The sequence below is a fragment of the Muntiacus reevesi genome, chromosome 18 (assembly GCF_963930625.1).
Source record: "Muntiacus reevesi chromosome 18, mMunRee1.1, whole genome shotgun sequence".
In the NCBI taxonomy this organism is placed as follows: Eukaryota; Metazoa; Chordata; class Mammalia; order Artiodactyla; family Cervidae; genus Muntiacus; species Muntiacus reevesi.
In genome coordinates, this window is record NC_089266.1 from 2,106,838 (window position 1) to 2,128,428 (window position 21,591).

The window sequence follows — 21,591 nt, forward strand, 5'->3', positions numbered from 1 at the left end:
AGCCCTGGCCCATCATGTAGCTGCAGCACAGCCTTCCCTAACGTTGCAACTGGGGGAAAAATCACTTTCCAGTCTGCTTTGCAAGGTGTGCATTTCCATCTGGATCCCCTGGAAGTCCATCTGCTGCCTCGGTCAAGAGAAACTCCACTTGCATGAAGATTGCACGCCTGCAGCTTGCATCTTTGTTGCAAAACTAGCTACAGAAGAGAAGCAAGGCAAAGTCTTTTGTGCTCCCCTCCCCCATCAAAGGAAAGGGGAAAATGTCTCAGTCGAAAGGTAAGAGCCTATTTGCATTACTTGCAAAAAATGCAAAGGGTTGTGCATGCATTTATGAATGCATGGATGCAATTTACGCCTGGCGATTGCATTTTTAAGTTTGAGGTTTTCCACAGCTCAGTTGCATTTCCTGTTTAGTATGTGTCTTTTTTTTTTTTTTTTTTTTTTTTTGCAGACACAGAGAGTTCCTGTAAGGCAGGGCTTGCAGTTCAGCTGTGCATTGACGTTATTTGCATTCTTCTGCTAGGATTGCTGAGCTCTTTTTTGCCTTTTGCCCAGTCAGGAGAGATAGAGCAGGTTGGTAGCGTCTGAATGTGCAATGCTTTATATAATTGTAAAATTCTGTAGTATGCACAGATATAATAGGTAATCTTGTGTGCAACAGGAATCCGAACTTTTAAAAAGTCGGTAGATGAAGATGAAAGGTAAAACTTGAGTTCAACTAGTAGGAAATTAATGTAATCTTATATTCTTTTGGGAATGAACCGTTGCGGTGCTAGTATTTAGCTAAATTTCCATTGATATCGCTCTGAACATTAAGCAACTTTTGATTTTTAAAGGAAGTAAAGGTGAGTGATAGCATTTTACAAAAAAGCAGACAAGACGTCTTTCTCTTCCGAGATTTTGCACTTTACGCTAATTGCTTATTGGTTCACAGTATTTAGAAGCAGCAATAAGGACATCGATGTATTATGTTTTCCCATTTGGGAGATGCTTTGCATCTCCAGGGAAAATATTGGGAGAAAAACTGTACTTCTAAGCTTTACACCAAGGTGGGGGGACTGCACGGTTTCATTGACAACCATAATGAAATCTTATAAGTGTGTAATTGCCTATATTTAGAATAGGTCAGAAGTTCAGGGTTATGGTTGTTTTATGGTTTTTTTTTTTCCTTGAAAAAAATTTTTTTATTTTTTTTCACAGTTGTATTTTACAGACCTAATGTCAGGCTGGGGGATTAAAAATATAGAGATTCTGACGTGACATTATAGAGCTGAGGGTGTGTTGTCAGGTGGCCTTGAGACTGTGACTTGTTTCAGAACAGACCCTGTTGAGCATGGGGAAAGCACATGCCCTTGGAGAATGTGTGGAGGGGAGAGGTGGGCGCCAGGGAGGGGAGGGGGCTCCGCAGGGTGAGTCAGTCAGTCCCAGGGAGCTTGAGTGTCTCCTGTGCGTCCTGCTACTATCTGGGGGGGCTGTGTGATGGGAGTGGGAGTCATACCTCTCAGTCCAGGAAGGAAGTAGCATATACTCTCAAAAACACAAAGTAAGGCTCTTTCTTTTCTCTGGGTATTGGGGGAAAATGCAAATCTGAAAAGCTAAGAGCACCCAAGTACCTAGGAATTGGCGTTGTGAAGTGCCTGTATTCCTTAATATTGGTAAAACCTGTGAGTAGAGTCTCCTAATTGAGCAGAGAAATCATAGCTTAGAAGGGCATTCCAGGCTTTGATGTATGAGAGAGGTGGCATCTGGTTACTTTGTATTTGCTGTATATTCACTCATGCATTTAGGTCATTTTAATAAATGAGTGGATACATGATGATAGCTGTGTATCTGTGTATGTATATGTGTATGTTTGGCACAGGATTTGGGGACATATAAAAATATTTCATATGTAAGTGTTTCATTCAAGGAGTTTACTTGTGTTTGGCAAAACAGAGCATGTATGCAAATTATTGTGATGCAAGATGCTTGCTTAGATCATGACGGGAATTGGTGCGTTTGTAATTTAGAGATGGCAGTGGGCTTCTCCTCTCTGGGAGACAAGAAGGTGGGGCTCTAGTGAGCTTATCTTTGGACCTTAGGTTTTAAACTCAATTGTGTTTCTTCATGCGTTTTGGGGGCTCGCTCCTAAGGCAGCTCCCTCCTAGCAGAGGAAGTTGGGAAGCTGACAGAGAAGTTAGCATGACCCTCTTCCATGATGGGTGCTCCCATAATACATCACGTGCTGGCAATCCTTCACATGGATCCCTGTTTATCCAAGTGGTTGTCTTAATTGGATCCCATGTGGAAGTTGCCTCTGGTGTGAACGTGGGATTCCTGTCCAAAAGGAAAACTTTTTGATGGAAGGAAGTGTGTGATTATTTCAGAAATGGCAGAGACTTTTGGCCTGGACTTTTCACTGTGGACCTGGTCTAATTCAGCTACGGTATTCTCAAATGGCCAAGATTTTTTTTTTTTTCTCGCAGTACCAAACTTCTTTGTAATACTATAACCAAATGAAATGAAGGAAAAGCAAAAGGTGGCTACAACCTCATAGTATTGAAGAATTTAACAACATGTTCAATTCAAGGACCTTTACGAACCTTCTAGATCACTGTAATTCAGTTTTTCAGACCTCTAATTTAAGGCACAGCAGAGGCAAAAGAATTACAGACTCCCTGGGAGCTGGGAGGGCTGGCTTACTCCTCTCCAGCCTCACCAACAGTGAGATTCCCAGAAAGAATTTCTTAAAAAGAAATTTTGTTTTCCACAGTTGTAACTTTAGGTGGTAGGCTTTTCAGCTTGTTTATATTAGCTGTCTGGGGTTGAGCTGACATTTTTCAAATATTAAAGTGGCAGAGTGCCTTTTGAGGAAATCTGAAATGTAAGTTAACAGGAAGGGCACCCAGAGAGTGCAGGATTCCTGCGCTTTACCGGAAGACAGGCTACAGGAAAATGTGTCATCCACATTACCCCAGAGAGTAAAACTATTGTTATCAGCCACAATGATCTGAGGGAGGGACAGCCAGAGGGAGGGAGTCTGGCATCCCCCCGTCCACCTGAAAAGAGAGAAAAAGTTGGACCCTGTTACCAAGGCACTCTTCTCACTCCTCCCTCGACTCACCTTTAAAAACTATTAGTTTGTCTTTGTTTAGAATAGTGATATGTACGTTGTGTCACGGGGACTGTGTATCAGGCACAGTTCAGAAGCCTGTAGAGGAGACTGACAGGCAAGGATTGTCAAAGGACCCAGCCCTTCTGTGGGTTTTTTGCTTCTGAAATTCATGCCAGCCTGGGAAATGAAAAGTGTACCTTTCTCATTCTGTAAATTCCTTTGTTAGGTTGTAGCCGAGAGACTTGTCATGCTTAGCCTGTAATCTGAGCCAGTCTGCTTTATAACCTCGTACATCTCAGGACATGAAAATCAGAAGAGGTGGCCTGGGCTTCCTGAGTTTGTTTGGTATCCAAGTGGCATTCACGACTTTACAACATGCAGGTCAGCAGCAGGGGCTTCCCCGGGGTCTCTGGGCGGTAAATCCGATGCTGGAGGAAAGGGTTGAGATTCTTGTTCCTTTGTTTTTCACAGATTAGTATCATTATAACTGCTTTACATTATTATAAAGTTTGAAAGGTCTATAAGGAATATTTTTAAAACTTAGGAAAGTACCTAAGTATTCCTTTATTGTAGAAATACTTGAAATTGTAGGAAAGAAAAACAAGAATCATCAGTGAGGACAGTGTACATTTTGGCCTATATCCTTTTGGACTTTTTTTCCTGTTCTGATACATATGTGAATATGAATAAATCCAAAATGTTTATAAAATGATTCAGTTGCCTTTGGTTCACTTGCCAATAATACTATGAAATAGTCAAAGTTAATATATCGCTACATTCATAACCTAATTCTAACACTAGAGTTTATTTAAATAGAGCGTGAATGTTGATGAGCTTTCAGTGTTATAAGCAATTGCTATGATAAACGTCCCAGTTCAGACATATATACTATGGCCTTTGGCTAAATTCCAGGACGTAGAACTACAGGTTACGAATCTCTAATTCTACCCCATGGTGCATTATTTTCTTCATCTTTTAAAAATGACTCTTTTATTACTATGAAAACAATATATACTCATTGAAAAAAGAGTTCAAGCAGAAGAGAAATTCATAACGAGAAAATAAAAATCGCTCAGAGTCCCAGAGCCCACAGCGAATGCCTGCTGGCGTCCTGGGGGCTCCGCACGTGGACACGCGTGCCCTTTTGCGCTGCACGTGGCATTCCGCAGCTCACGGCCTACTGGCCCGTGTGTCCTCGGAGGGCTTTCCACGGCATGCACGTGCCGCTTCCTCCTCCTTTTTAGCGGTTGCTCATTTTAACTTGTAAGAAGGTTTCTGTTTCACCAGTCCCCAGCTGGACCCGCAGAGTTCCACTTTCCCACAGCTCTGCACAGTACTGCAGGGACTCTACCCCCTTGAACACACGTTTTTGAACATCGGCCCGACTGTCGCTTTAGGACGGATCCCTAGAAGCGGGCGTGCTGAGCGAAGGCTGGCGGGGTTGCCGCCCTGCAGGGGCCAACACCGCTGCAAGCGTTCCTGCGCTCCCTTTAAGCATCCTGGGAAAGAGCGCCGGATGAGTTACTCTTCGGAGGCTGTGCGTGCTCCTGCGTATAAATGGGAAACCAGCTGAACAGCACAGGCAACCCTCGCCAGCGCTCGGTGGTGACCTAAGTGGGGATGCAGTCCAGAGAGGGGCATACATGGCTGCATGCGGCTGGTTCACGCTGCATGGCAGAAACCAAGGTAACATGGGAAAGCCACTAACGCCAGTAAAAACCAACTCAAAAATAAACAGAGCAGATAATCCACAAGGGCCTACTGCAGCGCACCGGGAACTCTACTTAAAACTCTGTAATAACCTACGTGGGAAAGAACTTGGAAAGAACAGATACACATACATGTATTACTGAAGCATTTCTCTGTACATCTAAAACTAATACAACATCGTAAATCAACCATACCCCAATATAAGCTTTAAAAAAAATGGTTATGCTCTCTTTCCTTCATCCTGGGTATAATAATTTGAAAAACTTTTTTTGCTAATTTGATAAAAAGTATTACTGTTTTCCCCTCATTTGAAGTTTACTGGTGAAGAAGTTGAATTTTTCTTTTTTCTTTTTGACATCTGTGTTTCATGTGTTTGAATTTTTTTTTTCCCTCATAAAATGTGTCTTTAAAAATTTTAATTTGGGGATCAGATTATTTTCAGAGTTGAGCCAGAACATTCCAAGATGGCAGAGCTTAGGTAATCATGGGTTCAAAGCTGGGTTCAACTTTCATGCATCTAAACAGTTTAATGCCCTGGGAGTTCTAATTTTAATTTTAACCAAAATGTCTTAAGTAAACATATACTTTGTAGACTCATTTTGTTCTACTGTCTGTAGCTAGCCAAATCTGGATGACAATAATAAGAAAAGTATAATGATTTGATTTAAATTCCATCTGGAATTTACTAACTTCTGGACATCTGTGCATTTTCAGTTATCTCTACCGGCAAAAGTAGTTTTTCTTTGGTTTCATGAGTGATTCTCCCATAAGCACCTGGTTGTATCACGTGCATCGTGGCAGAATAATTCTTCTTTTTTTTTTAGCTTCATGTGCAACAGCTAATCATAAAAGGGGTTTCCTTTGCTAGATTTGTTGGAAGAATGAAGGTGAGGATCTGCTTTGATGACCTGAGAAATTATATCAAGTCAATCACCGTTCACGTATTCTTGATACAGCCTTCCTTAGTCAATGCTCCTATTTATGCACCTTGATATTAAGTAGTAGAATGTAGAGCTGTGGAAGGAGTTTTATAATCTAATCACCTCATTTTACAAAGGGCAAACGGAAGCTCTGAAAGAAAGTGATTTGCCTGAAGACCGAGCCATAGGTGGAACTTACACCTCTTGATTCTTTGCCCCAGCATTCTTTTCACTAAACCGCACACAAACACTAGGAATCCACATTTATAAAACGTTTTTTCCAGAATCTTGAGGATATTTCACATTTTTTTTGTTTTGTTTGTTTTTGCGGGAAGCATGCTGGCAGACGAGGCTGACAGTACAATCAGCGGAGGTGCTCTCTGCGCCCGAGTGAAACTGTGATACTTGATCACAGTTGTGGTTTTTTTTTTTAATCAATTTTCTGCCAAAGGATATTTTGCAAATGCTCTCATTTTAATTCCAGTGCCTACACTATACAGCTGCAAATTTTAGCCACTGTAGTTGTTTGCCTTTTATGGATGATCTCTGAAAGTCTCTTGCTAGGTAGCTAACATTTCTTCTTCTGCATCTTTGCAACTCTGCCTCTTTGAGCTCATGAGCAATAGGTGCTCAATGAATGTCTGACAATGCAAGTATTTTTCATCAGTGGGGCTCTTTATCATTTTTCATAAAAGGTGTGGGGTAATTAAATTATAATGCAGTTTTCCTGTGTTTCCTTTTCCACATTGATGTCTCCATTCTATCTTTGCTTGATTATTTGAAAGTTGCAAGTGTAGCATAAAAAGCAACTGAACCATTCCTAAAGAAGTGTCATTCTTCCTGCCTGGGCCTTCTAAGCAGATTTAAAGATTGAGTGATCCTCACTCAGCTCAAAGAATATGCAGGACGAAGATGAGTTGTCTGAAGAATCCAGTGGGGTAGGATTGAAGTGAATTCCTCCATCCCGTGCTGGTTTTAGGAGCTGGTTTGCAAGTTACCTCTGAACTCGAGCATCTGAAGGGTTGTCAGAGATGAGCTGTCAGTTCTTAATCGCTGGCAGCCCAGTGACCAAGCAGGGACCTCTGCCCAAGTAACCGCCAGTAGCAGTCTCCTCCTGGACCCACCACCGCCCCTGGCTCTGCCCCATCTCATTTCGTTCCTGCTCTGCTTCCTCACATGGCCTTCCTTCCTGTGAGCTGGTGCATACGGTTTGGTGCACAGTTCCTAAAACCCCCTCTTTCTGCAGTGGAGAGGTATTCGCGTTATAACCTACACACACACACACACACACACACACACACACACACACACACACGAAGTCGATCACAAATCATCATAATTTAGTCAATGTAGTTCTGAGTTGTTGTTCGTTGCTTGATCTCTCAGTCGAGTCCGACTCTGCGACCCCGTGGACTGCAGCACGCCAGGCTTCCCTCTCCTCCGCTGTCTCCCGGAGTTTGCTCAGACTCATGTCCATTGAGCTGATGATGTATCCAACCATCTCATCCTCTGTCGCCCAGTGAATAGGCTCTTGTTGGATCCCTCTTCATCTGTTTTATTTTCCAGTCTGTATATTTATCCTTAAGTTGGGTTGGGGTCAGCCTTTCTTTTTCTCCCCAGAGACAATTAGCTATAGATCTGAAGCCATCACAGCCCACGCCCCGTTACCCAGAGCTATCATTATCCTCATCACTTATTATTTCTCAGTCACTTTTCAGGTGTTGTGCTTTTGAACTTCACCTAAATCCTAGCAGGACAGATAGGCATGTGTATGCTCAGTCGCGTCCGACTCTTTGCCACTCCATGGACTGTAGCCCTCCAGGCTCCTCTGTCCAAGGCATTTCCCAGGTAAGAATCCTGGAGTGGGGTGCCATTTCCTTCTCCAGGGAATCTTCCTGACCCAGCCATGGAACCTGCGTCTTCTGCATTGGTGGGTGGATTCTTTACCACTGAACCACCTGCGAAGCTGAGGAGGACAGGTGCAGTTATTGCTAATTTACAAATTAAGAGGGCTCTGGGGCTTTGGAGAGTTCACTAACATGCCCGGGGCTGGAAACCCAGCAGGCAGCCCAGGCAGGATGCAAAGCCTGTCCTGTCTGTCTGCAGGGCCCAAGCTCATCACTGGGGCCAACAAACCACAGGCTGGGGGTCAAATCTGGACCCACCTGTTTATTTTGTTTTTAATTTATTTATTTTTTAATTGAAGGATAATTGCTTCACAATATTGTGTTGGTTTCTGCCATGTATCAACATGAATCAGCCAGCCTGTAAGCCAAAATGGTTTACACATGTACAAATGATTGGAAAAAAAGAATTAAAAAGAATAACATTTCATGACACAAGAAAGTCATATAAAATTTGAAGTCAGTGTCTACCGATAAAGTTTTATTGGGACACAGCTCTGTGCATTCATTTCTGTGTGGTTGAGGGCTGCTTCCTCCCCTGCGATTGTGTAGTCGAATCACTGTGATGGAGACTGCATGTCCTGCAGAGAATATTGACTCTCTGGCCCTTTTCAAAAAAAAGCTCGGTGACCTTGCCCTTTGTGACTTTCCTCAATCATGTGATGACTTCTGGTCCATATTACATTCCTCTTTGGCTTTAATTGGAAGTCGTTAACCTGGATGGCCACTCACCCGGGACGCAGCCGGTGACCTCGGGCCCAGCCCACAGGAAGCCTCTGAGTGGCGTCTCTCCTGGCTGTGAGGTGGGTGGGCCATTGCTCATTTCCGCCCGGCTGAGCGGCCGTCTCGTTGGCCCATCCCGAGTCCTCTCCCCTCCGCTGCACTCTTCCTGTTTGCTCTGCGTTTCTTTTATGTTCTCATCTTTCTTTCCCGCCCCTTTGAGAAAACTGATCATCAGTTCTTCCCCTGGTCCCTTCATCCTCCACCTCTTTGTCCCACATTTTGTGCAAAAAGCCAATGAACTAAAACCAAATCATGCCCCCACATTGCCTGGCCTTGTGGGTTGGTATCGTGACACAGCTCAGGGCTGCCATCGTGTCTTCTGTGTGGATGAGGACAGGACCGTCCTTCATCGTAAGAGCCTCCGTCTCACCCAGGCAGGTCATCGCCTCCTGAAGGCTGCAGCCATTGTCTCACGTGGAGCTTATGCTCAGTCAGTCCTGTCTGACTCTCTGTGACCCCCTGGCTGGAGCCTGCCAGGCTCCTCTGTCCATGGGATTCTCCAGGCAAGGATACTGGAGTGGCTTGCCATTTCCTTCTCCAGGGGACCTTCCTGACCCAGGGACCGAACCCACATCTCCTGTGTCTGCTCCGTTGGCAGGCAGATTCTTGGCCCCTGATACCCCCTGGAAGCCCATTTTCTCATAAGATCTCCCCCAAATCAGTGTGGGCAGTTGCGTTTTGTGTGTGAGGATCCTGTTGCTTTCAGAGTCAATGATATTGTGGAGGTTGTGTATTAATATTTATCAGGGAAGGTCCTGGCAAAGGTTGCGGAAGTGAGGGAAGGGGAGGACGTGGAAGGAGGTAACGTGAAGACAGAGTTGCTTTGGATGGACGAGCCCAGATTGTTCGTCATCTCCAAAGTGAGGTCTGCTTTAGTCCCCTCCAAGGAAGTGCTGTCTTTCCCATCATCCAAGATGGCAGCATCGCTGTGGAGGCTTTCATATTCCAGATAACTGCGCTCAGCGGTGAACTTGTCTCCTTCTCACCTCAGCAGGGCCTGATGCGATGATGCCCCATTTTGTATATGAGCAACTGAGGCTAGAGGTTAGATGTCAAGGTTGATTGTGACAGAGCAGAGCCTTAATCACGGTCTGTGTGACCCCAGCACCTGACTTCCTGGCTCCTCCACTTGAGAGGTCACTCCATCATCAACGTCTGAACCCATTACCTGGAAGACACGGCTGGAGAGAGAAAACATGAGTGGGTTCCGTGGGAACTTGTGCGCACCAGGGTCACGTGTTGTCGTTAGGAGGGGCTGGCCGGTGGCTCCCTGTGGATAGGTTCCTTGTGAGATGTTCCTTTAGGCCTAAAATATTGACCCATCCTGAGAGTTCAGATTGAATTCCAAGTATAAACTGCCCATTGGTTAGAGGAAGCTGGTTACAACTGGTCTACTGGCAAACTGGTGTGAACAGACCAGTAGAGGGAAATTTGTTGAGCATCAGTAACGAATGGTGATTCCATTACCTGTCTTAGATAAGTCTGTAAGTAAGCAGATCGAAACCTTGTGTGTTTCTGTGCACATCCAAGTGAAATTGCCTTAAAACAGTAAGAAAAACGCAGCCAGTTTGGTAACATAGCTCAGTAGAGGAATAATGCCTTGTTGAGTTAGTGATTTCCGTTCTTCTTGGTTGCTTCTATGTAAATGTGACAAGTGCAGTTTCCTTGAAACTGAATGAACCTGCATCTTCCCTGTTTTCCTTTTATACTGGAAGGTATGGGAGAAACCAGAATCACCTCTTTTTTGTGTGTGGTTGAAGAGGCAGGTGTGCATCTTCTTTCAAGGCGATGAATTCTCTCCTAGCTTTCTCTCCTCTCAGAGCAGGACAGTCAAACCAAGGCTTCAGCGCTTCCTGTGATCCCCCGAGGAAACCCTGGGGGTGGATGGCAGGGTGTTCAGGGACAAGCTATTCATTCCTTTCCTCTGTCCTCCCCCCTCTAACCCCGCATGGGAAGGATGAGTTAGAGATAAGGGTGAAGCAAGAACCTGGAGAACCAGTAGGAGCAGAATGGCTCAGACCTGGAGCTCCCAAGTCCTACTAAATTTATAGATCAGTCTAACTGGAATTGACTTCTTTACTGCAAGTTTAAACCTTTTATCCCAAGATAAATGTGTGATTTATTTAAGTTTTCTTTTTATGTACCTCAATAGAAATATAACATTTTCTTCCAGAAGGTTCTGCTGATTTCTAGTTAAATGTATTCCTAGGTAGTAAAAAAAAATCTTTCTATTGCTACTGTTAACATATCTAAAGGTATGCTGCTGCTGCTGCTAAGTCGCTTCAGTCGTGTCTGACTCTGTGCGACCCCATAGACGGCAGCCCGCCAGGCTCCCCCGTCCCTGGGATTCTCCAGGCAAGAACACTGGAGTGGGTTGCCATTTCCTTCTCCAGTGTGTGAAAGTGAAAAGTGAAAGTGAAGTCACTCAATCATGTCCGACTTTCAGCAACCCCATGGACTGCAGCCTACCAGGCTCCTCCGTCCATGGGATTTTCCAGGCAAGAGTACTGGAGTGGGGTGCCATTGCCTTAGATATCAATAATTATAGTATTAGTTGCTCAGTCGTGTCCGACTCTCTGTGACCCAGTGAACTGTAGCCCACCAGGCTCCTCTGTCCATGGAATTCTCCAGGCGAAAATGCTGGAGTGGGTTGCCATTCCCTTCTCCAGGGGATCTTCCTGACCCAGGGATTGAACCCAGGTCTCCTGCATTGCAGGGAGAATCTTTACTGTCTGAGCCACCAGCAAAGCCATATTTATCAATATCTATGTATATATGGCGATATACAGAGTGATCTTTAAAATATATAACATATGAACAAATAACTTTTAAAAAGCACTGTATCTTATATTGGAATATAGCCGATTAACACTAGTTTATGGGCTATGAAATATAGCCAGTAGTTTCCAGTGGACAGCAAAGTGACTCAGCTGTAGGTTGGCATGTATCCGTTCTCCCGCAAACTCCCCTCCCCTCCAGGCTGCCACATAACGCTGAGCAGAGTTCCCTGAGCTGGTTGGTTATCATTTTAAATTAAGCCGCTAAACAGATACCATTTTGACTATTATGTTCGAGATACCGTGCTGGGTGGAACTAGACAGAAATGCACTCTGCTCTATTTTTTAACTTACTAGGAGCCTTGAAAAATCTACTTGATCTTTACCTTCCATTTCCTGACCGGCTGTATGGAGACTGACACATTCACAGTATTGTTATAAAAATGTAGCAAGATGGGACTTCCCTGGTGGTCCAGTGGCCAAGACTCTGAGCTCTCGGTACAGGGGGCCTGGGTCGGGGAGCTGGATCCCAACTGCCACAACGAAAGGTCCTGCATGTCACAACTAAGGCCTGGAGAAATAAATAAATCAACACATATTTTTTAAAAAGATAATATTTTTTAAGGTACTTAAAACAGTGCCTGGCACATAGTAAGCACTTAATAAATCATAGCTATTAAAAAAAATTAAGCAAGGCTATGTGTGTAATGTTCTTTGGGTAGTGCTTGGCATTTGTTCATTTATACAGTATTTATCGAGACCCCTGCTGGCTTTGAGGCACTGGGCTATAGTAAGCTTGCTATAAACAGAACCTTGCTTTACTCTTTCTTTCTCTCCATCTCCTTAAGGAGCTTATAGTCTAGTGGGAGGTAAGATCGCAGAGAAATGTGTAGAATACAAGCTAGAATCTTAGATATGCTTAGAATAGACACTGTGGATTAGAAAGCCTTACAGATGAGGAGGAGATCAGGAAAATTTTTATCATGAGTGTGTAAATATCAATCTGATTTTCACAGTTGATGAGAAAGTCATGACAAACCTAGACAGCATATTAAAAAGGAGAGACATCACTTTGCTGACAAAGGTCCATATAGTCAAAGCTATGGTTTTTCCAGCAGTCATCTATGGATGTCAGAGTTAGACCATAAAGAAGGCTGAGCGCCAAAGAAATAATGTTTTTGAACTGTGGTGTTGGAGAAGACTCTTGATAGTCCCTTGGACAGCAAGGAGATCCAACCAGTTCATCCTAAAGAAAATCAAGCCTGAATATTCATTGGAAGGACTGATGCTGAAGCTGAAAGCCCAATACTTTTGCCACCTGATATGAAGAGCTGACTCACTGGAAAAGGCCTTGATGCTGAGAAAGATTGAAGGAAAAGGAGAATTGGGCAACAGGATGAGGTGGCATCACCAACTCAATGGACATGGGTTTGAGCAAACTCCAGAAGGTTGTGGGGGTTTCCCTGTAGCTCAGGTAGTCAAGAATCTGCCGACAATGCAGGAGACCTGGGTTTGATCCCCAGTTGGGGAAGATCCCCTGGAGAAGGAAATGGCAACCCACTCCAGTATGCTCGCCTGGGAAATCCCATGGATAGAGGAGCCTGGCACGCCTTGAAAAGAGTACACGGGGTTGCAAAGAGTTGGACAAGATTTAGTGACTGAACAACAGCAAACATAGGCATAACCATTTCTTAGAAGAATGAAAAAAGAGAAGATGGCCTTAGGAAAATCTCTGGAGTTTCGAAGACCTTATATATGTTTTCTAAGAACTTCTTTTTTCTACTTACCTCAATACTGTACTTACTGCTCATGATCACAATAGGTTAACAATCGAAACGTGTCCTATGTCATACTTTTAGGTGGGTTTTTTTTTTTTTTTTTTTGATTGTGGAAACTCCAGGAAACCTAGAGGTTAATAGTTAAACAAGTATATCATATCAGCTGGGTTTATGGGCACAGTGTAATTATATAAGCAAGCTGTTGGTTCAATAATCAACGTCTAGCTAGGTCACAGAATAGTTTCCAGAGCATGACCACAGCTGCAGTTTTCATTTTTTTATAACCTGCCAACCTGCCTTTTCCATTTCTCAGCTCCTTCTCCCTCTTCTAGAATCATCTGAAGGCAGTTGAAAAGAAGGAAAACCGTCCTTCTGAATTCTCCTTTTACTTTTGAAAAGTGAAAATGTTAGTCGCTCAGTCGTGTCTGACTCTTTGTGACCCCCTGGACTGTAGCCCGCCAGGCTCCTCTGACCATGGAATTCTCCAGGCAAGAACACTGGAGCGGGTTGCCATTCCGTTCTCCAGGGGACCTTCCCAACCCAGGGAATGAACCCTCATCTCCTACATTGGCAGGGAGGTTCTTTACCGCTGAGCCACTGGAGACACCTCCTTTTACTTAGACCTGAGGAGAAATGCTCTAGGAAGTTCTTTGTTTTACCAAACTTACTTTCTCAAACCTGATACCGGGGACTGGCCAGGGAGTTCATACATTTTTGTGTGTGTTTTTAATTTCAGGAAAATTCCATGTAAAAGAGAAATATATTTAATACAGTTGGCATTTCCATACAATTGTTAGATTACATTCGTTTTCTTTTCTTTCATTATCTTGGTTTTAAAAACACAGTGACCTACAGCTTTGGAGTTCACAATAGACTACTTCTCGGTGTAACAAGTACTGAGTCACCTTCTTTCTCCTTGGTGACTTCCATCAACTCAGGGTCTGTGGATGGACTAGGTGGGTGGGGTGAATCACTGCCCCCCGCCCGCCCCCCAGTCTGAGTCAGGAACACATGGGGCAGTTTTTGCGTCGTCACCTTGCTGAGCAGTTAAAGAGACCATGTGACCCACCCAGGTCTGCCATCTCCCGCGGGTAGCTTGCCAAGTCTCCTTGCTTGGGACTTTGCTCCTGAGTAAGCGTCTATTTTTATAGATAAAGAAAGGGGGAAATGTAGATTTAATTCTGAAGTTGATTTAAGAACGAGATGGAGAAATCTGGATATGTCAAGGTTGTTAGTTTTTAGTTGCTAAAGTTGTGTCCAGCTCTTTTGCAACCCTGTGGACTATAGCCTGCCAGATTTCTTTGTCCATGGGATTTCCCAGGCAAGAATACTGGAGTGGGTTGCCATCTCCTCCTCCCGGGGATCTTCCCGATCCAGGGATAGAACCTGCATCTCCTGCATGGGCAGGCGGGTTCTTTACCGCTGAGCCACTTGGGAAGTCCATGTGAAGGTTAGGATGACTTTTTTTCAAGTTACATTTCAGTCTTTCTTTTCTGATGTGACATGTCTAAGGATAAGACCTCAGAAGGATGAGACTGCATGTGAGAGGCAGAGGGCCAGATACTGATATTTCATGGTTGATTTGGCATGCATTATTGAAGAGCTATATAAATAATCTGCAGCCTGCCCCATGCTCGGTGGCTGCAGTCAGCTAGACGTCCACCTCTACCCTCAGGAAGCTCACCCACTGCGGGGCTGTGGGTTTGCAGGGGCCGCCATAATGAAGTATCGCTGATTGGGTGACTTGCACAACAGAAACGCATTGTCTCTTGGTTCTGGGGGCGGGAAGTCTGAGATTCAGCTGTCAGCAGGGTAGATTCCTTCTGAGAACTAACCAGGGACTGTCCCCTCCACGCTTCCCCCCTAGCTTCTGGGGCTTGCCAGGGATCTTTGGCACTGCTCGGCTCCTAGAAGCATCTCCCAGATCTTTCCTTCACTGTTACCTGGGCTTCTCGCATGGAAGTGCCTTCGTCACATTTCTCCTTTTTGTCCGCGCATCAGTCCTGTTGGGTTGGAAGTTCACCCTCATCCTGTACGGCTCATTGTGATGATGCATTTGTGTTCAGTTGCTTGGTCGTGTCCCACTCCTTGCGACCCCAGGGGCTGCAGCACGCCAGGCTGCCCCCCTGCCCTCACCACCCCCGGAGTTTGCTCAAACTCATTCCATTGGTGATATATGCAACTGCCCAACTGCTCTGTGAGAGAAATTCTCCCTCTCTGGGGTGCAGGGCGTTAGGAACTTGGGGGAGGGCCAGAGTTCAGCCCGCAGCGGGAGGAGTCGAGCGTGTCTGCAGGTAATGCTCCGGCGTGTGACACGCGTGTCCGTTTCGGTACAAGGTGTGGCCTCTCGCCCTCTCCTGGGGGAGAGCCTGTGGGTCGGGGAGGACGTCAGCTTGGCTGGACGGAACTTCGGGTTTGGTGCTTCTGGCAGGAATCAGCAAGTAAAATGGGAGACTTGCCCTGTGGTCCCTGAGCCCATTACCTGCTGTTTCATCTGATTTTCTGTCGTTTGTGACAGGCTGGCTGCTTTTAAACAAGGGGAGCAGGGGGAGGTGTGTGTGTGTGAAGTTGGAGCCCACACACACGCGTGTTTGCTGTCTTGATTCCCCAAACTTAAATCGTGTCTGTGGGTGGTGAGGAGACCGGCAGACCCCATCCGTGGTCATCCCAGGCCCTCCGTGTGCAGACGTTGGGTGGGCCTGGGGAGTTGGGGTATCTCCTGCTTTGAAACAAATGGTTCCAGTCCTCACAGAACAAAGCTTAAAAGAGGCTGGGAGTGAGTAAGAACCAAGGATCTGCAGCCAGGCAAAGCTTATTTTTAGCAAAGGCCTGTAAGCCTCAAAAATAAAATACTACTCGAGTGTTACCAAGCCCTTCCAATATTGATTGTTAACAAGAAGTCTTTTCAACTTGTGTGTCTATTTATTTGTGTTAATTGTTGCTGAGTCATGTCCAAATCTCTGCGACCGCACGGACTGTAGCCCCCAGGCTCCTCTGTCCATGGGCTTCTCCAGGCAAGAACAGTGGAGTGGGCTGCCACGCCGCCCTCCAGGGGAGCTTCCCAATACAGGGATCGAACCCATGCCTCCTGCCCCGGCGGGTGGATCCTTAACCACTGAGCCCCTTGGGAAGCTCATTCACGTTAATGGGCAGTTTTATTTTCTCGATGTGGTCTGAGTATGTTTCGCATAAAATTCTGACTCAGAGTACCAGGACCAGTTTGAGGAAGAGGGGACAGCACAGGATGAGACGGTCAGGATGTGTTAGAGGAGGTGGCAGGGGAAGGTGGGGGGAAAGGCGCTCCCCCAGATTAGGCCGGCCGGCACCTGCCACTGTCCTGCCATGGGGGCGCCCTGCTGATGGGGCGGGGCCAGGTGGGCCCCCAGAACAAGCCAGGGGAGCTGAGACCTCCCTCAGAGCTGGGTGGAGGGTCTGGGGGCCGGTGATCCAGCGGAAAGGTGTGAAGGAGGGTGCAGCGGAAAGACGAGAGCTCGCTGAGTGAACATGGACGGGAATAAGGAAATTCGCAACAGGGAGGTCAGCTGGAAAGCAGGCCTCAGAAAGGGAGCGCCCTGAGCACCCAGGGTGAAGAAGCCCAGTTCGCCTGTGCGTTTTTGTTTGCTGTTGGCGCTGCCCAGGTGGCGCTAGGGGTAAAGAGCCCGCCTGCCAAAGCAGGAGACGCGGGTTCGGTCCCTGGGTCGGGAAGATCCCCTGGAGGCGGGCACAGCAAGCCACTCCAGTGTGCTTGCCTGGGGATCCCGTGGGCAGAGGAGCCCGGCGGGCTGCAGTCCTCGGGCCGCACAGATTCGGACACCACTGAGCACCCGCCTGCTGCAGGTGAGAACCGAGTGTCCGCCTCGCCTGTTCCCGGCAGCTTCGCAGCGGTCTCGGGCCCCCTGGCCGTGGTGGGGTCTTGCCTTCCCAGCGGCCGGTGCAGCCGGGTTGGACCGAGTCTGCGGCCTGTTCAGAAGGAGGCCAGCTCGTCTCCCTGCTGAGCGCCTGCACCCGGCTCCGACGCGGGGCCAACAGGCTCGGAGGGAGACAGGAAGTGGGGAAGCCACTGGACGCTCAGGACTCAGGTTTTAGGACTGAAACCGGCCTCCGATTTTCCATCTCTGATCAGGAGGTGAATACGGTCTCAGGCGAGCAGGCAGCCCTGACTCCTCGTCATCTGCTTCCGAGGCAGGGACGTCCCTGGCGGTCCAGTGGTTAAGACTCCATGCTTCCAATGCGGGGTCGCGGGTTCCATCCCCGGTCAGGGAACTAAGAGCCCATGGGCAACGACGTGGTGAAGCCAAAAACAGGCATTCCGAGGCAAATCTGGGAATCAGAAATCCAGCTTCTGGAGGTAAGTTTGTCCTGCTTTTCTGTTCTAAAAAGGGTCTCAGGGGGCACCTGAGGCTAGGATAACATGGGGGTTGGAGATTTCTAGCTTCCCTCGTGTCTTACTCTTGGCGACCTGGACAATTTCTTTCCCATTTATGATATTCCATCCTCAGTAGGGAGTGATTTTTTGATGCCTACCTTGTGCAAGGGTTTGTCATAAGCACCAAACTTATTAGCACTAATCTTCATAAAAACCTGAGAGGCAGGTAGAATTATCTCCATTTTACAAGGGAGGAAATTGGAACTCATGTTAATGAGTTGCCCAGGATCCTGCCGTTAGTAGTTTGCAGTGCTGGGATTTGAGCCTGGCTCACTGAAATGCCACAGGTTTGTGTTTTTCACTGTGTAACTGCTGAGTGAAAATAGTGAAACACGGAAACACACTATGTACAATGATAAGAGAAGAGCTGAAGTCACAGGTGCCGCCTGATGTAACAGCGATGACGGAGAACCAGAGCTTCAGTGGAGAGACGCTCATGACCCAGGAAGAGTGGATGCAGAAATACAGGCAGAGTGATTGCAGGTCTGTGTGTGTGTGTGTGTATTTGTGTGGTTACTTCTACCTCGAATCAAAGACCCTTTATTAAGGCGGTACTGCTGAGCCTGGCAGGACCTGAGAAAGGCATCTCCGAGTCCCCTCTGCCTCTGCCTACCCCGGGACCCTCCTTCTGCCTTTTTTCCAAGAGTCTTTACTGCTTTCCCTGCAGACGAGGCTTTGGAACCTCATCAACACGCTCGGGGTTTAGGAGAGCCACCAGCCCAGCGTCTCCGTCACTCTAGCTAGTCCTCTTTGACTCGTTACCGTCTCTGCTCTGAGATCAAACTCTCTATTTTGCAAAAGAAAAGAAAAGTTCCGACGCTGAGTGGCTGGATCCAGTCAGGTGTTCTTGTGCACAAGGAGCGTGAGGAGTGAACACAGGGCCCGCTGCCCACGTAGTAGGGACGTGAGTGAGACGCATGCGTTGACATCATAAGGCAGGAAATACATGAGCAAGTGAAAACAACGCATACAGCTGCTTAGCCCTAAACTCTAGTGAGGCTGTGACAGTATTGTGACCTGATGCAGTTTACATTTGGGTAGTACTTTAAAACTTGCATGGTATGAATAACGGAGAACTTGGTTATGAAGGAAGGAGCTGTGTCTACTGATGTTTGCTTATATTCTCTATGAGTGGAAAAGACTCAGACCATATATGCTATCATTTGTCCTGTTGCTGGCTGCCTTTATAAGGAGCGCAATTGAGCAGTAAAAAGAACATTGATACCATTTGGTGCTACTGAGTCGATGCCCTTGAACTGATGAACGGCACAGAAAAGGCGCCCTGATGCTCTCCAGTGGCTGAGAGATAGATACAAGATTAACTTTCCACGGTTGCGACAGTTGGCCAAGTGTATGTGGGCAGGGCCTGGGCGGTAGAGGGCCGCCTGGCAGGACGTGAGGCGTGTGGAAGCGTGGGGTTTACGTCCAGCAGGGACCCCAGAGGCCACCTGGGCCGAGCGCGTCACTCTGTGCCCTCTCTGTTCTCTCAGCCGTGTCCGGTTCGCTGTGACCCTGTGGGCTACAGCGCGCCAGGCTTCCCGTCCTTCCCCATCTCCTGGAGTTCACTCAGACTCATGTCCACTGAGTCGGAGATGCCATCTCACCCACTCCCACCTCCTTCCCCTCTTGCCTTCAGCCTTTCCCAACATCAGGATCTTCTCCAGTGAATCAGCTCTTTTCATCATGTGGCCAAAGTATTGGAGCTTCAGCTTCAACATCAGTCCGCCCAATGTATATTCAGGGCTGATTTCCTTTAGGATGGACTGGTTGGATCTCCTTGCAGTCCAAGGGATTCTCAAGAGTCTTCTCTAGCACCATGATTCAAAAGCATCAATTCTTTGCCACTCAGCCTTCTTTGTGATCCAGCTCTCATGTCTGTACGTGACTACTGGAAAAACCATAGCTTTGACAATATGGACGTTTGTCAGCAAAGTGATGTCTCTGCTTTTTAATATGCTGTCTTGGTTTGTCATAGCTTTTCTCACAAGGAGCAAGAGACTTTTAATTTCTTGGCTATAGTCACCATCTGCAGGGATTTTGGAGCCCAAGAATATAAAATCTGTCACTGTTTCTACTTTTCCTCCCATCTATTTGCCATGAAGTGATGGGACTGGATGCTATGATCTTAGTTTTTTAAATGTTGAGTTTTAAGCCAGCTTTTTCACTCTCCTCTTTTACTCGCATCAAGAGGCTCTTTAGTTTCTCTTCACTTTATAGATGAAGCAATTATGATTCAGAGGGTTAAGTCATTGGGAAATCCAAGGTCATAGTGTATTAGGTCAGGAAGACAGGTCTCCTGACTCTCACATGGGCTGTTGTTAGCACCCCGGGTGCATCTTGGTGCTAAGCCAAACTGTGCCTCTCTGGAGAGCCCTTCCATTCATCCCATGAAGACAGAAACTGATTCCTGATTCCTAAAGATTAAAAATACATGAGAGTGCCAGGCCCAGAAATCAGGACCTCTGCCAATTCTGTTGGTCATCAGATGATAGAATGGGTCTGTTCAATCCTGCACACAGTCATTCATCCATTTATTCATCCCCTGACCACGTGTTAGATGCTTCTTGGTGTGGTTCACGGCACCCGGGAAGGTGTAGAGAGGTGATTCCAGCTTGAAAGAAGCTCACATTCTAATGAGGGACGTACGTGTGTACCAACATTTGTGATTTAGCAAGAGCTCAAAGGAAAGGTTGGGCCTCCCAGGTGACGCAGTAGTAAAGAACCTGCCTGCCAATGCAGGAGATGCAAGAGACGGGAGTTCCATCCCTGGGTCGGGAAGATCCCCTGGAGGAGGAAACGGCAGCGCACTCCAGTATTCTTGCCCGGGAAATCCCATGATTTCCCACTGCATCCCATGAAGTTCCATGACAGGAGCCTGGTGGGCTACAGCGCACGGGGTTGCACACGCAAACGTTGAACGACGGCTTGGATCCTGGAGAGGGAACTGGAGACGTGGGGTTGGGTGGGGGTAGGGAGTCCAAGCAGAGCAGCTGTGGTCTGGGAGGCAGTGTGTGCACGCGTGAGTGTCTGGGAGACCCTGAAGCCACGTGTGCCCGTGGTGTCCGGGGTCCTCCAGCAGGGCAGGGAGGTGAGGCAGGGGAAGAGGCAGGGCCCCGGGAGGGGAGAGCGTGCAACTCATTCGTGGCCGGGCTCCAGTCCGCAGCATGAAGTTCTCCCGAGAGGGGCTTGCTTTCAGCAGCAGCTAGATGAATCTAGTTTTGTATTTTAGACTCAAGGCTGCATCTCTGTCCCTTGGCAACAGGTTTTGTTAATATTCCGAGTCGGGTTTAAAGTGAAGAGCCAAATTGGCAAGGAAGTGTCTTCCTTTGGCAAGTCTGCAACCAACTTTATCAGTAGGGGGAGAAAAAAAGATATCAAGCTTTATGGGAAAGCGTTTGCAAGGGTTGATTAGTATTGGTGGTTTTCTTTCCCTCCCATCTGATGACTCAACTCATAGTTCACAGTGACGTTCTGTTGGCGGTTGGCCAGGTCTTGCTTGCCCGGAGGCCTGATGATAAGGTTTTCATTCATGGGGGCAGGTCTCCCACCCTGCTTCTTCTGGTTTTTAGCTGAGGAGCTTGACATTCCTGCCTGCTAAGCCCCCGGGGAGATGGCAGGCTTACCCTGTTGGCTTTTCTGGCTGAGGGCAGGCGAGCGCTACTCACAGATGTGGGCCTCTTACTGAGCAGAAACTGCAGCCTGGGCTCTCGAGCCCGAGGTTCTAACTGTCCGAACCTTTGGAAGCAAGTCCTGGTCTCTGCAAAAGGCAGACTGCTCTGTGATTCCCAGCTTCCAGCGTGTGAGATGGGGACTCTTCCCTGGTGGTCCACGGCTCAGACTCCGTGCTCCCAAGGCAGGGGTCCCGGGTTCAATCCCTGGTCAGGGAACTAGATTCCACAAGCCACAGCTAAGACCTGATACACCCACATAAATATGTTTTTAAAAACAGTGCAAGGGGGAGCACCTGAGTGAAGAAGAAATACAAAACCAAACCTAAGGTGGTTTCTTCCAGATTTCATGAGCAGTTAATATTATTTTTGTGTCATTTTCAACTTTCTTTTTTTTTTTTTAACTCAAAATTTCCAAAGCATGTATCCACAGTGTTGCAAAGTTCCTAGCAACAAACTTAGCAACACATCAGAGAAAAAAACAGTTAACCAGTTTCTGTATTTTCCACTGGATTTGTAATCTCATCTATT

At 46.8% G+C, this 21,591-nt stretch overlaps 1 protein-coding gene across 1 annotated transcript in view; it reads left to right on the plus strand.

Annotated features, from left to right (window-relative positions):
- The first annotated feature begins 4 nt into the window (after window positions 1-4).
- The window catches only part of MAP2K6 (mitogen-activated protein kinase kinase 6), a 101,407-nt gene continuing 79,820 nt past the window's right edge, over window positions 5-21,591 (plus strand). Inside the window, exon 1 of the mRNA XM_065910809.1 lies at window positions 5-276. Within this exon, the coding sequence (XP_065766881.1) occupies window positions 261-276 (16 nt within the window). The 5' untranslated portion in view covers window positions 5-260. The remainder of the gene's footprint in view (window positions 277-21,591) is intronic.